General features: G+C 40.8%; 1 protein-coding gene across 1 annotated transcript; it reads left to right on the top strand.

The window, feature by feature from the left end:
- Nucleotides 1-5,989: 5,989 nt before the first annotated feature.
- SLC34A2 (solute carrier family 34 member 2) lies at nt 5,990-17,637 on the top strand (the record flags this gene model as incomplete). Its single annotated transcript, XM_079535022.1, has 12 exons — nt 5,990-6,098; nt 6,200-6,334; nt 6,835-6,963; nt 7,792-7,935; nt 8,558-8,669; nt 10,250-10,445; nt 11,038-11,133; nt 13,650-13,770; nt 14,479-14,646; nt 16,008-16,124; nt 16,212-16,336; nt 17,062-17,637. Exons 1-12 carry the CDS (start codon nt 5,993-5,995, stop codon nt 17,635-17,637), a joined length of 2,025 nt encoding a protein of 674 aa, XP_079391148.1. The 5' UTR covers nt 5,990-5,992.
- Between the last annotated feature and the right edge of the window lie 1,556 nt (nt 17,638-19,193).

The following is a 19,193-nucleotide window of genomic DNA, read 5'->3' as shown; positions in this document are numbered from 1 at the left end:
ATTGGGTAACATATCTCTTTATTGTAATCTTCCTTGATAGTGCTCCGAACGCAGTTATCAAAGGTGTCCTCACATCTTTAACTCATTTATAATGAGAACCATAGCCAAAATGCTAATGAACTCTCCTTAATCGTAAACACGGAGCGCTGATAAGAAGGAAATTTCATCCTCTGTTCTCAAAGAAGTTCTTACGTGTTTCCTACTTACACCGTGTTTTATCTGATTCCTCTTCACTTCTGTTCTTAGTCAGATTAATAGGCACCCGAGCAGGCAAATAACAGTACTGCCACTTCTCTGCATCCTTTTGACAGACTTCTGAGATTGCAAAATATTGTTTGAAAATTACTATTGGAAAAAAGATTACTGAGTGATCAGGCAGACTGCAATTTCTCCGGCTGGAACAAACCGTCCCATAGCACTCACATGAACACATTAGTAACTCTTACTTAAGTGCTGATGGGACGTTTTTTAGAATGTGATAAGTGTGAAATAGCCTGTAGTTTTATCACTCTTGGTTGCTGCCCACTCCTTTTGAAAAAGGGTTGATCGTGATTACTGAGGTAGGCACTGCCTTCGGACTGTAAAAATGTTACTGCGTAATGATGAAAGCAAACTTTGCTCAACACCTGTCTATATATATTGCAGGTTGCAGTGGCTGCCCAGTTGGTCCGTTCGCTCTGTTGCCTGGGGAGAAAGAAGTGGTAAGTAAAACCAACTAAGAACAAGGAGTGCTGTGGTTTTTATTTCGTTTTCTTTCTTTCTTCTTCTTCTTTCCCCCCTCCCCCCAAAATTTTAAACTTAATTAGCTTATAAATCAACAGCTCTGCTTTCACAGCTCAAGAAAAAAGCAGCAGAGAGCTAATGTAGGGAGCAGGAGGGGCGTGTGAAATGTCACCCGGTTGGTAGCATTTTCAGCTTGTGTGCTTCACTGCATTTATATTTTAAGGAAGCAATAACAAACTGTAATTCTAAAAGCAAAGTTTGCTACTTTTTGTTTGCAAGTAACTAGTTGCTATTTTAATTAAATATCACAGGAAAAGACCCAGTGTATTTGCAGCTGTCACTAGCAAAACCAACAAAAACACAAGTGATAACTGCCTATAAGATAAGATGTTATTGTTTGCAGTATTATTTGGATTGAAAAGTGGTGAGATTTTAAGTCACGGTGGTAATGGATACTGGAAAATGCCCGGGATATGATTAATGAAACATTGGAATGGAATACTGTCGGTCCATGTGCTGGCGCAGATAGCCGCAGTTTGTGCAGCACTACGGCAGGGCCAGGCTATTCTCCACGGAAACATTTTCTTATGCTAATTCAGTTTGATACACTGGGGTAGAAGGAATACATTAGTCTAATGCAGTTAGCTCAACTAATGTGACAGTAGACAGAAATCAGCTGGTTTCTCAGTAACTTTTATTAGCAGCTCTTCCATTAGATCAGTAAGTCTTTTTAATGTCATTATTCTTTCCTCTCCAATCTTTGCTGTGTGTTTTTGTCTTTGGGATGGGGTAATTTGTTGGGTTTCCTTATTGCTGGGGACATTTTTTTGTTGTTGTTGTTGCTTTATTCTGGAAAAAGGAATTGTTTGATTTAAATAAATACCTCCTGGGCTTTACAAGCAGGTCACTGAAGTTTCTCCATTCTGGCTCTTAAGTGGCATTGTTTGGTGCTTTGCCGGTTGTGAATGCTAAAACTAATGTTTGGGATTTATTTTCTCTCTGCAGTAGCTTAGACATCAGTTTTCTTCTTAGTTTTATCTATTTTTTAGCTTTGCCATGTGTTAGATGTGAGAAAAAAAGAGTCAGAGATGCATAGGAATAGAGCAGTGAGTACGATGCTGACGTTTTTTCCAGCTTTCACACATCCTTGTTTTTCTCATTTGCTGCTACATTAGTTGAAAACTCACACAGTGGCTGAGCCTGCTGTCTTATTCAGAAAAAAAGCCCCAAGGAGGTGCCAGGGCAGAGATGAGGTTTGCTCTGAGGCTGGATGCTATCTGGCATTTATTTACCCAATTTTCTCTTCTGCTGCACTTGGGGCTTTGTGGCTGCAATGGGCACTAGGGTACAACTGCCAAGTAATGTGAAGAAACTAAATTAATTTGTGCTGGCTAAGGTCTTTCCCTCCCCCTCTCAATATGATTTGCTTCTCTGTCTGAGATGATACATTTTGAGGAAAAGCTGTATTTCTTCCAACTGTACATAGGAAGGATTGCTGTTTAGCTGTGTATTTACTGCTATGAAATATGTGTTGCATATAATCTTTACTAAATTGTACAGTTGGATCTCAGATTAGCTGGTAAATGCCTAAAAAAACTGCAGCATGGTCTGGATGGCAAAAAGTGGTATGTGCTTGTGGGAATGCTGGGAGAGAAGTGTGGAGAGTCTCGCTGAAGCCAAAGCTTGATTTGGAGCTGCTTAAGCAATCTGGGGATTTTTTATTTCCCCAGAAAAACCTGATTTTGTTGGGTCTGTTCCCGTAGGTGAGATGTGTTCCAGGCTCACAGCTCTGTAGTTCTCACAACCTGCCCTTTGAGTGGATGGTCACGGGTGGAGAGGTACAAACAATACCGTCCAGGCATGTGCAAATGGAACTTCATATTTTCTGTGTTAAGCCCAACAAAATAAACAGATTTGTCGCTGTTGCTGCTTTAAGACAGAATAGCACTGACACAGAGCCGTACAGCAGCAGCACTGTTACAGCTGTGCAGTGGCTGGGGACGGCAGTGTGGGCGCTGCGTGACGCCAAGCGTCGCTCTTGTCCTTCCCTGGACTTCAACTCTGACATGCAGCAGTAAGGGAGAGAACATGGCTCTGACTTCATACCTCTCACGTTTTCTTGCAGCATTTATTCCCTCCATTTATGCTGATCTCCCCCTGAGGAGCAGGAGGTTTCAGTTTCCTTTGCAGCCAGAAAGGACGTCATATGCAGTTAGCATTTTCCGAAGGAGAGGAAAGACTATACCTGCTGTGCCGTGGTGTGAGAGGCTTTGCCGCACGGCTTGCTGGCACAGGCTGGGTTACAGCCTCATGGCGTTAGCTTTCAGCCCTTTGCAATATGCATAGTGCGCTGTGACCTGCCACTTTCGGGTGAAATCAGGCTCCTGTTTCAGCACAGCACTGAGCAGCGTAACCAGCCTGTGCCCAGGGCGTAGCTGAGCTCCTCCTGGCAGCCTGTGTGGGCACAGGCCTGTCCTCTACACATTCTCTAACATGTTCCTTCACAGTTGTCATCAGTGCTCAAGAGGAAACGACTATTATTGGTGTTTTCATAGTGTACAATGGTGCTGGGACTGACGTCAACTAATCCAAGGGACAGGGAGCGATGTGGGCAGCCTCGTCACTCTGTGCACCTCCACAACATCTGGATTGTCTTCCGTATGTTTTTCTCAAGATATTGACATTTGTATTGAGGTCAAGAAAGAGTTGTTTGAAGGGAAAATTGCATTCTTGTAGTGCAGCAATCAATTAACAGTAAATTGCTGTGGCCAGGACTCTGACAACTGCAGTATCAGGTGTAAGTTATCAGCTATAAGTTATCTTCTCTGCTGTTTTGTTTAACAATACCTGGGATCTGGAGAAAGCTGGAAGTCTGGGTGGCACTGCAGGGGTCTGTGTAGGTATGCTTCTGTCCATCCTGATAGCAGTTGTGTGGAACTGGGGTTCAAGGAACACCACTGCAAGCCCAGCCGCACAAGGCAAATGCTGTTAGGGTGTCCACTACTCAAGTCTACCTTAACAAATCTGAGGTTGACCAGGACTTATATGAATAATTATATAAACATAATTATAAAAAAAACTTGTACCACAGAAGTGCTCAATCCTCATTCTAGTGTATTTAATCATATAAAGCAAAAACAATAATAATACATGACGTACCTGTGGAATCCTGAGCACCTCAGGAACATGAGTAATGTTTATTAAGATGCCTTGCTGAATTCTTGAGCTGGAAGAGTTTATGTAGGAGAACCACAGGTTGCTTTTCTGCCAAAGTTTTCAAGCTCCAGTTTCTGTAACAAATGCATCAATTCAGTTTCCATACTCCAGTCATGCAGGCTGAATCTTTCATTTCCGTTATCAAAAGAGCTGTAAAAATACTGATGACCTCCTGGACTGGTGCTATTTAGTATATCCTGTATTTCTCCGTGGCAAGGAGTACGTTGGCAATACAACTTTGTACCTGATTTTCCAATGCATTTTCATGATTGCATTTCACTTAAGGAGCATTTGTGCTGAGCAGTTACACTTCTTCTTCATAGCTCTTTGAATGCTGAATGTGTATGACTAAAACTTGTTTGACAAGACTGAGGTGTTCTGGCACAGGTGGGGCTTGGAGGTTGTTCTGGCATGGATGAAAATACCAGAATTTGCTCCATGCAGATGAAAAACCTTGTTGAAACAAGCAAGAGCAATTTTCCTCCATTTATTCTGAGATCTTGGCGTGTCTTAGGAACTGCGCTGGATCTCATGCCACTGATAACAAATGTGCAAAAGTATATCTTTTGCTAATGATCTTTTGCTACCCTTCCTGCTAATGTGGAAGGGTAGAAATTCTTAACATGGGAAGTAGCAGAAAACAGTAACTTGCTACAGTGGTATATTGTTAGTGTTGTCTGTGCCTTTTCCTTCCCAGCTGTAGGAGTAGGGATGTGTGGCTGTTAACATGGGCAGGGACAAAACATCAGCTACCAAAATGATTGTGATTAAACAAATGATTAATTATACTCCCCAAGAGTGGCTGCTAACCATAGCCGAGCCTTGTTTATGGGTGTATGATATGGACACCTGCCCTTGAAGGTTGGGGGCAGGTGCTTTGTTTATGAGGAATGTTGCAGGCAAATGTGCTCACCTTTGTTTCAGCCATGTGGGTGCAAGATATGGCAACCAGCAGGCATGGTGGTGGAGATGGTGGAAGAAACAGGTCCTGTGGTGAGACTTTTCTGTGTAGGGTTCACTTCTCCCGTTCTTTCCACTGGATTTTGGGTCATATTGGCTGGGCCAACCAATGGCATTACAAGCCTGGGAGCATGAAAATATTATCATGTATCGCTAGGAGCCCTGTGATCACCTTGCCCCTCTCTGGCTCCCTGTGTTGCTGAAGTAAATGGTTTGAATCTTCCAAGTTTTGGTGCAAGAAACATCTGCCTCCTCAGATTTTGCCTGGCCTTGGACTGCTGCATGTTCTTGTAGCTCTGCTTTTACTTAGACCAGCAGGATTTGGCCACATGATTTCTTATTTTGATGATGTTTGATTATTGGACAATATTACAATGAATTCTAAATGCTTGACTTAAAACGGTGTCAGAAAGGAAGCGGTTCACAAATAGAGCCTGTATGAGCTGACTGAAACTGAAGCTGCAAATACAGACCTGCAAATACAGTCCTGAAAATGGCCACTGCTATTCGATGATGCTCTTGTCTGGTCCTTCAGCAGGGATTGCTCTGGAGCTTCTTGGGCTTGGGTCTTCCTTCAAATTGTCCAGGATCACTTTGCCATCCACCCTTCCATAGGAATGAACCAGTAAAGGCATCAAGAAGATTTTTTTTAAGCATATTTGACCACCCAAAGTAGGAGAAGAATGAATTACCAGTTTGGTAATATGTCAAAACCTGAATATGGAAGAAAGTAAAGCTTTTTGCTGAAGGAAGATAAAATGAGTTAGAGAAATGCTTAAGGTTTGCAAGGTTAAGCCAAGAGAAAACTTGGCTTTCATGCCAGTTGAAAGTGAACAAAAATTCAGACATACATATATATAAAACTTTGTAAATTGTGCAAATGAAATCAACAATGTGATTTCAAAATTAATTAAGATATCTATTTCACAAATAAAGGAATAATTCAGAAAGATCAGTAAAAATCTGTGTTCGAAGACAAGTTGCTTCCATTCCATCTCTTTTAATCATGTTTTTCACATACCTTGTTGTAAGCTGTATTTGTTGACTGCACACAAATTTTAATCAGCTCTATCTACTTTATTGGTCACAGATCATGGCTCCTTGGCCTGAGGTAGACAAGCCTGAAACCAATAACTATATTGGTGATTCCTCCAAACAAAACCAGAACGTGCCTGGAAAAGAAGGAGAAAATCACAAAGGTAAGTTGTGTTGACCTGCAGGTTACAGAAATATGTATGCTTGAGGCTCCTTGGAGAAGAGATAAAATAATTAAAACATTTTTAATGTTCTGTTTCATCAGGGAATGTGGCTTCACTTGGAAACAAAGTGGAAATTCAACCTGCATTTTCCACAATAGCATTGATAGATGAGACAAGGCAAGAAGAAGACCCATGGGCTCTGCCAGAACTGCAGGACACTGGAGTCAAGTGGTCAGGTAGACATTTCTCAGTAAATAAGTTATGTGCACTTATTTTTTCCATGATTTCTGATGTCTGAATTTAGGATTTGAGCAGTTTTCAGATGTAGACTTTACACTTTGTCTTATGTTCCCCAGTGGTGAAGCTGGGATATGACATTCTGGCTGCTAATAAGGAATTGGAAACCATACTGCTTACCCTCCTTAACGCACAAGGGGATATATGGAAAACAATCTGAAAGTAGTGTGATCTTATTTTCAGGCTCATATTGAACTTTCTTTATTCAGTAAGATGAATGTGTAAAACTAAGGGCCAGTCTAAGACTTCATTAGGTAAATGAACTGTCTGCTTCTGCAGTTAAAATCTGGATTAAGAAGAGCAATTTTGGATTTAATTACATGCAGGAGTCACAACACTGTACTTAGCTCCATAGCCTCTTCTTCTGCACTAAACTGTTCTGGAGAGAACAGTAGATAAATGAACATGTTTCTTTATGCACAATGTGTTTGTTTTACAGAACTGGATAGAAAAGGAAAGATTATTCGTGTACTCTATGGAATAGGAAAGTTTATTATGTTGCTTGGATTACTCTACATGTTCGTGTGTTCTCTGGATATACTGAGCTCTGCTTTTCAACTAGTAGGAGGTATGAAAATACATTTAAAGTATCAAAAATAAGCTATGAATGGGGCAGTAAATCTCATCTGAATCACTAAATTGCAAGTATCACTCTTAAAGATCATATGACAGATTTATGTGTAGAGATGTAGGTTTAGAAGGAAGTATCTCTGCGTGAAGACTGACCTTCCTCTGTGTGAAAGGACCTTTGTTTCTAAGTTTCCAAACAGCTGTCGACGAAGAAATTGATCTCAATTTCTTAGGAAGCTCTGTTACTTTAGTGACAGAAGCATTCAGCACTGAAATGTCCCCTAAGTCATTCAAAGATGAAAATTGTTGAAATATAATTTTACATTTACCTTTCTTTAAGGGTTGAATTTGGCTCATGGATTCAGCAGTGGCTATCAAATAAATATGTGAGCTTTTTTAGAATTTTTTTCTGGATTTTTGGCAACCTAGAAAGCTACAGGAACAGTATTACTCAGAATTATTAAAACAACTCTTCTTGACATGGTAACCGAAAATCATCAAGGCAGTAATAGCATTTAAATCTATGCATATGTGCTTTTTTACTCTACAGTCTTTACTCTTTTGCTAGTTTTATATGGTTTTCTGTGGAATTCACTGGAACTTGTGTAGTCACTGAAATGAGAGAATATAAGGCATATAACTGATAAACTGAGACTTCAGAACCTGAATTTGGATCCTTGGGCTACATCACCTTGTACATTTTTCTGCTTGCAAGCATGCATGCATATGTATCGTGTTAAATTGTTGCATGGTCTTCTATTAAATGCTCTTCTAATTCCTATTGACTTCACCTTGTACTCCTCTCACTGAGAATATATTTTGGTAGGTAAAGCAGCAGGGGACATTTTTAAAGATGATTCAGTGCTCTCTAATCCTGTTGCGGGGCTGGTGATAGGAGTTTTGGTGACTGTGATGGTCCAGAGCTCCAGCACTTCTTCATCCATTATCGTCAGCATGGTGTCCTCTACACGTAAGTCTGCTTGCTGTGTCTTCCTGGAAATCACCCACAAATCTTGGTGCAGCATGTAACTGTCCCCACCTGTGTTGAAGTTGTAAAAGCATTGAATTTAAGAGTAGGGATTGCAGGAAGACTTTCACTGCTGATGCCTTTGATATTAAAAAAAAAAAAGAAAGAGAGAGAGAGATAAAGTTAATTTGCTGCAGAAAACAGTGAAATAATGTTCATAACTGCAGTGAAAATCACTGGAAACATTGGCATTGAATGTACTAAGTTTGGAAGTATCCACATACCTTTCTTGTGTTAACCAGTTACAGAATTTTGTTTCTGGCAACATTTCAAAATTCTTTAGAAAGAGGGTTATGCCTGGGGAAGAAGAGACAGTTGCTCTGTCCATCAAATGTCTGATGAAAAGAGATAACAAGGGACTACAGCGGGGATCACGAGACTGTTGGAATGGCATGTTCCTGAGGGGCGTGGTTAAAGCAAACATATCTGCAATGGAGTACCTTATTCCAGTGACATTGAAGAGAGTCTGTTCCTGTGGCCTTAAATAGGTTAATTTTTACTGGATCAAATAGCTCAGAGATGATCTCATTTTTTTTCATTCAATGCTTCATTTTCTACTTTCTAGTGCTGACTGTACAATCAGCTATTCCTATCATTATGGGGGCAAACATTGGTACCTCAGTTACAAACACAATTGTGGCGCTCATGCAAGCCGGGGACAGGAATGAATTTAGAAGGTATTGTACTTAAACATTAGATCTGAAAAGTTGCTTTTCTTCCTTCTTAGTAAATTTGCTTCTATATTGCCTTAGTAAGTTTTCTTCTACTACAGCCATTCAATCCTTCTATTGTCCAGAAGTTGAATGTCTGGTTATGAAAGCTGCAAGCAAACTTCTAAAGCAACTTTTATGACCTCTAAATCTCCATGGAGATATTTAAAAAAAAAAAAAAAAAGGATCCTGTTTTTCTTTGTCATAAGGAAGTAAAGAAGTTAATTCTGTGATTTTCTTTCAGAGGATAGCAAATTGTAAGCTGTCATCATTCCTGCCATGGCCAAAGTAGAATACCTAGGTGTATGGTTTCACATACTTGAAGAAAAGCGTATTGTTCCTTCAAATTTTTGTGGTTTTATAAAAGTCCATAATTTTTAATAGGATCTTACACAAGGATAAAGTTTCAGACAGCTTCCAGGACATCACCCACCTTTGTTTACCTCTTAATTATAGGAGTTAGTAGATTGATATTACACTATTTTGATTGCTCTACTTAAGAGAGACATCAGTGTTCAAAGTTTTGGAAGTCTACAACAGACAAAAGATGGTAACCATAGAAAATATGATGTGTTCTGGCAGTCATGTTATAACAAGTCTGCCATTTGGCATTATCATTGAGAGTTCGTGGCAGCAAACTTGGGAGGGATATGGGGCTTTGGTACCTTATCGTTTATGACATACTGAACATATGAAGTACCAAAGCATACTTCTACAAGATTTGCTGTCCTTGTTTGTGTTGGACTTAAACTACAGTGACAAAGTAGCCCATTTGTTTTGGGCCAGGTAAAAAAAAAAGGTTAAATAAGTTGATTTCATTGTAACCTTTAACAACCACTTTGGTCTCTAAATACTTTTGTTGTCCTACTTTGAGCGTTCCACCTAATTTCTCCTCAAGCAATTTGGAACGTAAATTGCAGGATTACCATTTCAAGGAATATTTCCTCCACGTTTTCTTCCTTTTCAATGCTTAATTTAAGGAGTTATATTTTAAAACAAATATAGGCAGGTTGCACAGAATTAAGAGCTATTAGGAAACAGCTATTAGGAATGTGGGAAAGAGTGCCCTTGAGGAAACAGTTGTGGCTCTTCAGGTTGTGGAGGACAAGCTGGGAAGACAAAATTGCATTTTGCAAGAACATGTGAGAGGGCTGCAAAGAGCCACTTCTGCATGAGTCAGGTAGAATAAGTCCTGGAGGCAAATCCTGTTTCAGGATCAAAAAAATATCAAAAATAGGAGAGAGGTAAGATGAATGTAGGCTATACAGCCACTCTTCAACTGCGTACTGTTAGCAGCCTTCTGTTAAGGATCACTTGTCTTTCCTAGTTTTTTTCTTGTTTCAGTGACCTTAGCTGACTCTTTTGCTTGGTTAACAGTTTGGAGAAAATGTGGAGCTCTGTAATAAAGCTGCCATTTTCTGGGACCTTAGAAGTGAAATAATGCCTGTCTTGAGATTGGCTTCATCTCCACTTCTATGATTTCATATTTAAGTGGAAGTTGTGCACATATTGTTTAATTAAAAGCAGTTCTATTTTTTAATTTCTAGGGCCTTTGCTGGGGCAACAATTCATGATTTCTTTAACTGGCTTGCTGTGTTTGCATTGTTGCCCATTGAAGTCATTTCTGGCTATCTTTACCATCTCACCAATGTTATAGTTGAGTCCTTTCATCTTGAAAGTGGTGATGATGCCCCTGAGCTACTAAAAGTCATCACAGACCCTTTTACAAAGCTCATCATTGAGGTAAGCTTTTTAGGTCTTAAATTAAGCTGCTACACAGAGAGCCCTAGCTCCATATTTTCCATTTCTATTTCCCCCACATTTCACCTTAGTGAGGACGGACCTCACTAGGAGGGCTGGGATTGCAGGTGACACATAGGATGGGTAGAGTGTCAGACTATTGAATAGGCACTGGCAGACAATGCTACTTGAGGCAACCTGGCACGTCCGGAAGATCTGCATAAGACTTGAAGAAATAGCATAAATTATGGGAAACTTATACACCATTGGAGGAGCAGCTGGAGGCCAGATGAATTGCATGCCGCTCCTAAAATGGCAGTAAACATGTTTAGGCAGTTATGTCAGTGTAGCTGCTTGAATAAAATGGCTGAGATATGTGTGTGGGTGATTTGGGGAGAATGAGAATTTGGTGTAGAATTTAACCTTCTCTGGCAGTAAAGCCCCTCTTCCTTGTTGGGCAGCAGCTCCAGTGTTAGGGATCGTCTTGGGTGGTTTACATGGTTCAGTTTCCAATGAAAGTTATTATTTGAGTCGAGCTGAACAAAAGTGTATGATGCAAGTTGAAATAATGCTGTTTGTTGTTCTTTCCTTAAAGCTTGATAAATCTGTAATAAATGCAATTGCTACTAATGACGAATCAGCAAAAAACAAAAGCCTGGTAAAGATTTGGTGCGTAACTGAAACCAATGTGGTGAGTATTATGTTAAATTAGTTGTCAGGCTCCTTAGGAAAGATATTACTGATCTGTAGCTGGCTAATACTAATGTGAAATTAGATTTTTAAATGAGTATTTTTTGCAGCAGAAGAATGAACACAATATGATCTAGCGTTTTCATCACTTAAACTAAACATGGTATTCCAGTGGTGAGCTGACTTGGATGCTTTAGGTACTGTACCATGCAGGGCCCTGCTTATCAGAATTTGTGGTTTGGGGCCAAGCCTTTCACTTCTTTCACAATCAAATACCTTTAAACTTGGTGCTTTTATCGACTCCCTGAAAGTGCAAAAAGCTGCAATGGAGGACCAAGAAACTTTCTTTTTTGCCACCATTCATCTATCCGATCTGAGCACCTAGTCTAATATGTGCAAGAGTAATCTGCTGGCAGTTGGTTACTTCAGCTTTCTTGGAAAAACTATCCTCAGACAAAGCCTCTCTGGAGCTAAAATCGTTTGATCTTCACCTGTGTAACATTGCAGTATGAAGAAAGTTGTTGCCCAGAGTGACACCAACGAGTACTTCGGTTGGCCGTGGAGCTGTGTTTGATTTGTGTTGTTCAGCTAAACTAAAAGTAAAGCATTATCTTGGACCTTTACTTGTTAATGTGTATATAAAACTAACTCCTGAAGTCATAATGCACACGATACTTGAGGACACACAGCAGAGATTAAAATTCAGTGCTTGCATTTTCAGAGGAGCCCAGCTCCTATTGAATGTCTATCCGGATGGCCAGTGAAATGCTAGCTATGGGAGATAGCGGTAGGAGCAGAGCCATGCTAATGTGAAACTCTGCTCGGGTTACCCTGCGGAAGCACTGGGTCTTTAATCCCAGGTAAGGCAGAGACTGGGGCAGACCTGCTGCTTCCAATCCCTCGGCAGCTCTTGGTTGCCCTGTTTGCTGCACTTGCAAGCTCAGCAGGGCCTGAGCCTCCTGCAGTCCTCCCACTGTTAGAAGGCAAGTGATGGCACAGGGAGCATAGGCTGAAGGTTGCATTTCAACACAGATAATTTTTCTGTAGGCGACTGCGTTTTGGCTATGTACTACAGCCCCAATGTGCAATCAAATTACAAAGTCACACGAAACCCCTACAAGTTTGAACTGAGCTTGGTTGGGGAAGAGGAAGATATTTAACTGATTTGCATTCCTAGAAAGTTAAATTAATTTCTGGCAAAAATAATCAAATGGATTTACATCAAGGAGGAATGTATGCAGAATGTATTTAAAGCAAAAGATAAGGACAGACATTTCAGTCTGATGAAGCTGCTTTGATACCACATTCTCTGAAAGAATTTCAGAGAACTGTGATGTTTTCAGAAGGCTGGAGACTAGGTGCTCCCTGACGTGGTGGGGCCATCCCTGGCTTTGTCCATCCTGGGCTGCTCTGCATCAGCTGGAGGGGGAATGTGAATGGTGCAACAAAATAGGATCTGATGTGATCTCTTTCCCCATTTCTGAGACAGTATCACTCCAACATATCTTACAGATAATGCCTGTTTGGCAGCGTGTAGTTCAGAGTCCATTCTGCTGTTAGCTGTATTGATATGGGGAAGTACAGTTCAGTCATGGAAGTTTCTTAATCTACATAAGGACTTGTGGACTCAGTGTCATCTGGGCTATCAGCTGGAGTTCTTGTAAGCAAGGTTGTATTTCATAAAGAGAAATTCAGGTTCAAGTCAATAGTACTAGTACTAGTCATGATGAAAATGATTAGCTCTTAGAGAATCTTTGAGCTTTAGAAAATAAAGTAGTAGCTGCACATCTACATCTCTGTTTCTACACATGTGAAAGCAGAGGATCACAAAGGTGTTGTGACCAACCTATGCTCATTCAGCAGCAGATACTGCACTAGTATTGTGATAATCTGAGTCACAGTCCTGTGCAATGCTCATCACACCATTTCAGAATCACAGAATCACCAAATGGATGAGGTGGTCAGAGACCATCTTTTCCAACCCCTCTCCATCAGGGATACTCTGAGCAGGGCGCCCAGAAGCACACTCAGGTGGCTTTTGAAGATCTCCAAGGAGGAGACTCCACAGCCTCTGGTTAATTAACTGCAGTTAAGCTGACAGTAAAGAGGTAGAAATTGCTTTGATCCAAGGAAATTGTGGCGCTGACTGGAAAGGAATGCCTTTGTCCCGCATCTGCAACCTGATGTGAATTTTTTTCCATGAACCCTGAAATCAGTTATTAAGCTTCTTAGCTCTTGACAACATGGTGCTATGGTTGAAATGATGTAGCAGGTTTGGGAAATATTTTCACCTTTAAAAGTTGTGCTGAACAACTTGAGTGAAAGCACAGCTGTTTATTTGGCGAATAGAAGAAAATGTGCCATGTCATTAACAGCGTACAATTGAGTTACACTCCAGCTTACAAATCTGCCTTTAGTTGGTGAATTCTTGGTTGCAGTAAAAAAACCTAGAATTTTGTATGAGCTCTTAATGAATGTTAGTTGCCTGAAACAACTGCTTTTTCTGGCAATCTTTAGACACTGCAGAATGTCACAATTCCACCTTCAGAGAACTGCACGTCTCCTGAACTTTGTTGGTCAGAAGGAAATGTGACATGGACCTTGAAAAACATATCTGAAACAGAATACATCACTAAATGTAAGTAGTAGAAACATTTTGCCTTTGATATAATACCTTTACAGAAATATATATTGTTCTAACAGTGTTAACAGACCACTGTAGAGGAGTATCGAGGCACTCACCTGCATGTGTACACAAGATACTTCTATCGCTGCAGTCAGAACAGCTTGTGCTCTGTTATTCAGCTGGAGTTACCAGCATCATCACTGTATCTGGCAGTACATGGATCTCTTTCCATGCCCCCTAGTATCAGTAAATGAGGTCTTCAGTATCACGTCACCCTGGTTATTCAGGTGACTTGGTGCTACAGTTACAGTCACTTTGCTGTAGCAGGTGCTTGGATATCTCCATCTAGTTGCGCTGTGCAGGAATTTCAGCAGCAGTTCTCAGGCACACAGCCATCTCTTGCTGACCCATCACCCAGCTAGGAGCACATCACGATTTCATACATTTTGTTGTACTCTCCCTCCATGCACAAAGCTGTACGTGGTCAGCCAGACTTTGCCTGTTCTGTAGATGTGCCTGCTATATATTTTATGAAAGTGTCACGTAAGAGCCCCTCTCAGACACAAATTTTGTGCAGCTAAGGAGATAGCAGTTTCAATTTTTGCCATGTGTGCTCTGGTCCCATTTTCTTAGGCTGTGCAAGAAAACCAGAGCTGGCCTTGGGATCAGAAACAAAAATGAGAGACTAGGCCGATTTGTTCTCCTTTTCTTTTTTTCCAGGCCGGCATCTCTTTACAGAATCAGACCTGCCTGATCTTGCCATCGGTCTCATACTTCTGGCTTTGTCCCTGCTTGTTCTTTGCTCCTGTCTGGTGATGATCGTTAAGCTGTTAAACTCTGTGCTTAAAGGACAAGTAGCAAGTGTTATCAAGAAGACGATCAACACTGGTAATTACCTGCTTCCCCTGAAGCTTGTTCTTAGTAACAGCAAGGGCACTGGGTACATTTACTGACATCCTCTGTTCTGTTATTGCAGAATAGTTTCAAGAAAATAATATTAAACCAGAAATGTTGCCTCTAAATATTTCTTCAGCTCAGCATGTGATTTTCTTCCTTAAAAATTTTTATTAGTGAACAGTTTGCTATTTAACTGCAGATTAAAAGCAACAGAGACTAAAGTCCAGGCTCTCTTTCTGATGTGTAATCAATAGCTGTTAGAAATGTAATCTTCACATCCCCAAAAGATAGCACTGATGTGCTGAGATCATGATTGCCTACTTGCACACAAGGTCTGCATGCTCCTTTTAAAGTAAGTCTGACAAATGTACGTAGAGATTATTTGATCTAATTTCCTTTACTTGACACGTTCCATTCTTCAACTTCTTCAGTAAGATAAGCAGCCCTGCATATTGATACTTTCTGTCTTTGCCTGTGTTATCCAGGTGATTTTCGCTTTTGCTTTCATTGTGTGCAAACTAGGGTGCTTGTTTTGTTTGGCTTTCCACTTGTCTGCCTTTTCTCCATTTTCCACCGAATGGAGACTTCAGAACCTGCACCAGTGAAAATCAGTCCTGGCGTGCACCTGATTGTATGAGAGGGCTCACAGCCATGGGGAAGAAAACAAAGTGGTCCCCATTCTGTCTTCTCCTGGGCAAAGATCACTGCCCAAATCAAAATAATTGGGTAGAAAGTGGCCAATTACTGTTCATTTGTGATTTGCTCAGAATCTCTCTGTGTCATCTCAGCTGAGGAAGTCCTGACCTCTTGGCTAAGTCATAAGTCTGCAGATTACAAGGGAGCATTGTACTTAGTTTCTCTAATCAGTGTGATTAGCTTTTATTTGCAAGAGTAACAAATGAATGATTAGATGTTCAACTTGCAACCAGGTAGGAGCCTTATGATTTTAGTATGACGGTCTTCAGAGCCTTTTGAAGATCCCATCTACATAGCGAATGCCTGGTTGCCAAAACCAGGAAACTCTAGACAGGTGGAAGGTGTTGAGTTGAGCTCAGTGGAAACATGTCTGGTACCTAATTGTATTACAGCATATATACTGCCCTGGGTCAGTACAAAGGTCTACCTAGGCTAGCATCCATCTCACAGTGTGTCCAGTGGGGGAAAGCTGGAGAGAATACAAATAAGAGGGCAAATTAAAGTGGTAGAACTGACTCTAACCTCCAATCTTGTTTTAGACAACATGTAAACAGTATATATACATTCAGAATGCTTAGTAGGGTTTTCTCTGTTATATGATTTTGCATGGAATGTTTTGTTATTCTAAAGGCATTGTCCTCCCTCTATTTTTCTAGATTTCCCATTTCCTTTTACTTGGCTGGCTGGATACCTGGCTATGCTTGCAGGGGCTGGTATGACCTTCGTTGTTCAAAGTAGTTCTGTCTTCACATCTGCTATTACACCTCTTGTTGGTAAGTTGTCAGTATTTTATTCTTCATCCCCACATTTTAGCTTCTTTATCATTCTAAAACTGCTTAATGCCATTTCTTTTCTTCTAGGCATCGGTGTTATAAGCATTGAGCGTTCTTATCCCCTCACCCTAGGAGCTAACATTGGCACAACCACAACAGCTATACTTGCAGCTTTAGCAAGCCCAGGGAGTACATTAAAGTATTCATTACAGGTCAGTATAAACCAATGGTTCCTTGAATTTATTTAGAAGCTGCAACTTTTCTGAGTGAAAACCCAACAAAATATGTCCTGGATATTGAGCTTGATTCTATATGTGGTACTAATTTCAACTACTACAGCAAAAAGCTTCTGTTAAGCATTCCTAGCATATCAATATGTAGTAAAATCTTTCCTAAGTTTAGCTTGATCTGATTGAATTCATTCGGAAATCCAGCAGGATTGGCCACTTGACTGCAGAGCATTGAATCTCAACATCTTAGAATTCTGTGCCCAAATCTGACAACTCTCTTAGGTAACCCCCTTTGAAGGCTACTAATATCTGTAAGTTCCTTGCTCAGAATTGCTTGCTTTACCAGCTTTATTTGTGGTAGACTCAATTTATTTCATTACAGTGTTGCATTTTAAAACTTCTCCATCTGCAGGGAGATATCTTGTCTCCGTTGGGCTTCTCTTGTTTCAGATGCTTGTTTTCTTGTTTCAGATGCTGTGACCTATTTATCATCTTTGATCTTTAGTATGTGTCAGGTATTTCCAAGTCCTTTTCTCATGCTAGGGAAGGTCTAGCAGTAAAGTAGAAGCAAAGACAAGAAAAGATCAAAGTGAGGAGCAAGGGAAGGGAAACTATGAAGTCAGTACCACTGGAAGTTATTACTGTGTGGGTAGGACTATTTTATGTCATTTGAGGTAATAAACTTTTCAAATGTTTTTTGCTTTTAGATTGCCTTGTGCCACTTTTTCTTCAATGTCTCTGGGATTATCCTGTTTTACCCGCTGCCTTTTACCCGGCTGCCAATCCGCATGAGCAAAAGCTTGGGAAACATAACAGCCAAGTACAGATGGTTTGCTATATTTTATCTTCTCGTCTGCTTCTTTCTTTTGCCTTTGTTTGTATTTGGTCTGTCGCTGGCGGGCTGGCCAGTCCTTTTGGGTGTTTGCCTTCCCCTGTTGGCTCTGTTTATTGGTGTGATTGTAGTTAATATTATGCAGACAAGGCGGCCACATTCACTGCCTGAGAAGCTTCAAAACTGGGATTTCCTACCCGTCTGGATGCACTCCCTAGAGCCCTGGGACAATATGATTATGTCTTCACTCTCCTTTTGTGGGAAGCATTGCTGCAGATTCTGCAAGTGCTGCAAAGTCAATGCAGAACAGGAGGGTGCCAAAGATAATCAGCTAAAAACTATGGAGGTTTATGAAAACACCATTACAATGGCTGATGAAGAAAGAGGTGTAAGAAGGGCTCCAGCTGCAGCTTGTGTTGAAAAAACAGGCACAAACAACACAGCCTTATAGTAGCGGATCAACCCATAATAGCAGAGGTAAAGCATATGACAGTCAGGCTCTTGAAAACTACCTTGAACAATGCACTGAGAACAGAGTGAATATTTTGTTAGGTTTCTGCAGCCAGTGATATATCACTCATCAAGGAATGGAGTCAAGCAAGCTTGACAGAGTCCCTAGAAAATCTACGATCAGTTGAAAAGCTAAAGACAGATTTGCTTACAGAGCATCTACTGTGTGGTACCTTCATCCAATGCTATCAGTTGCAACCAAAAGAAATCTTGATGTAGTCCTATGAAGAGAGGGATGAAAGGAGCGTGATTAATTAAAAACCACTCAACCCAACAATGTGCTTGTAGGACAACCTTTCTGGCCTATTGGCTTATTCAGTAGAAGTTACTTTATGATACCCTAAAGGTTCTGTAAATGAAAAAAGAAAAAAAAGTAAAAAAGAAAACAAATCCAAATGTTTTCATTGGCTTATGTTCAGTGGTCAAAATAGGAAACAATATTCCAAATATGGACAAAATCTGTTGTCTGTGTGGAGGAAAATGAAATTCTGGGACATGCCTCAGGAGCTCTGGGAGTCCTAGTCTGGCATAAGGGTATGCATAAGCCCATTTTGAGCTCTTTGTCTCTTTTAACACAAGAACAGGAGCTGCTGTCTTTTGTTGTCTCAAACTAAAGGCCAAACATTAATTGCTGATCACTTTGCCTGCTGAAGTTAAACACTGGGTTTGAAGACACTGGGTGGCTATGAAAGAGCTTTGTGGACTCAGGGTGTGGTTGCATGGCTGTCTGTCTCTCTAGATGGTCCTCCCCCATCCTGTCCACTGAGTAATCCCATAAGCACTTGTCCTGGCACAATTAGAGGAGGGTGCAGGATGGAGGACAAGTGACTGGCACAGGCCTGTAGAGAGCTGCCCAACTCCAGGCTGACACCACGAGATCTGTCTGCAACTTGGGACTGAGCCACAACATGGCATTTAAATGTAGGAGTGGAGACTGGCTTTAGAGCTACAAACGAGGGAACCTGGAGAACAGACTATGGTTAGAGTGGGACACGCAGCAGCATTAACAGGTGAGAAATGAGCGTTCCTTCTGCATGGTCACTGCGTGCTCTGAACCACCCACCTTCGAAATAATGTGAATTTTATTGGCAATTGTATGTAGCAATCCAAATTCCAAATAAAATCCCTAGGTAGTGTAGTCATCAGCACACGTAGTCAATCCAGAGGTAGTATAGCACTTGGTGTAAAGCTGCTTGTGCTCAGGCCTGAAATTACTGATTGTTTAGTAAATGCTTACGAGACAGCACTGAATCATGGGCTGACAAAAGGTATCATTTCAACGTCAGAAAAAGAGCATTTCAAAGACACACTGAGTACTTCTGCTGGCCTTTAGTAACTTAAATATGAGTGAGCATGGGATAGTACCTGAGGTCCAACCACTAATGGAAAAAAGATCATGTGGCAGAGTGTAGGCCAATCAGTATCATGTAAAGCCGATTTGCATGGTTGATTTGTAGATTAAGTCTGTAATGGAAAAACTGAGAGGACCCTTAGTTT

Source organism: Tetrao urogallus, assembly GCF_951394365.1.
Source record: "Tetrao urogallus genome assembly, chromosome: 4".
NCBI classification, from domain to species: Eukaryota; Metazoa; Chordata; class Aves; order Galliformes; family Phasianidae; genus Tetrao; species Tetrao urogallus.
The sequence above is the reverse complement of the archived record's forward strand: the minus strand, read 5'-3'. Positions and strand labels throughout refer to the sequence as shown.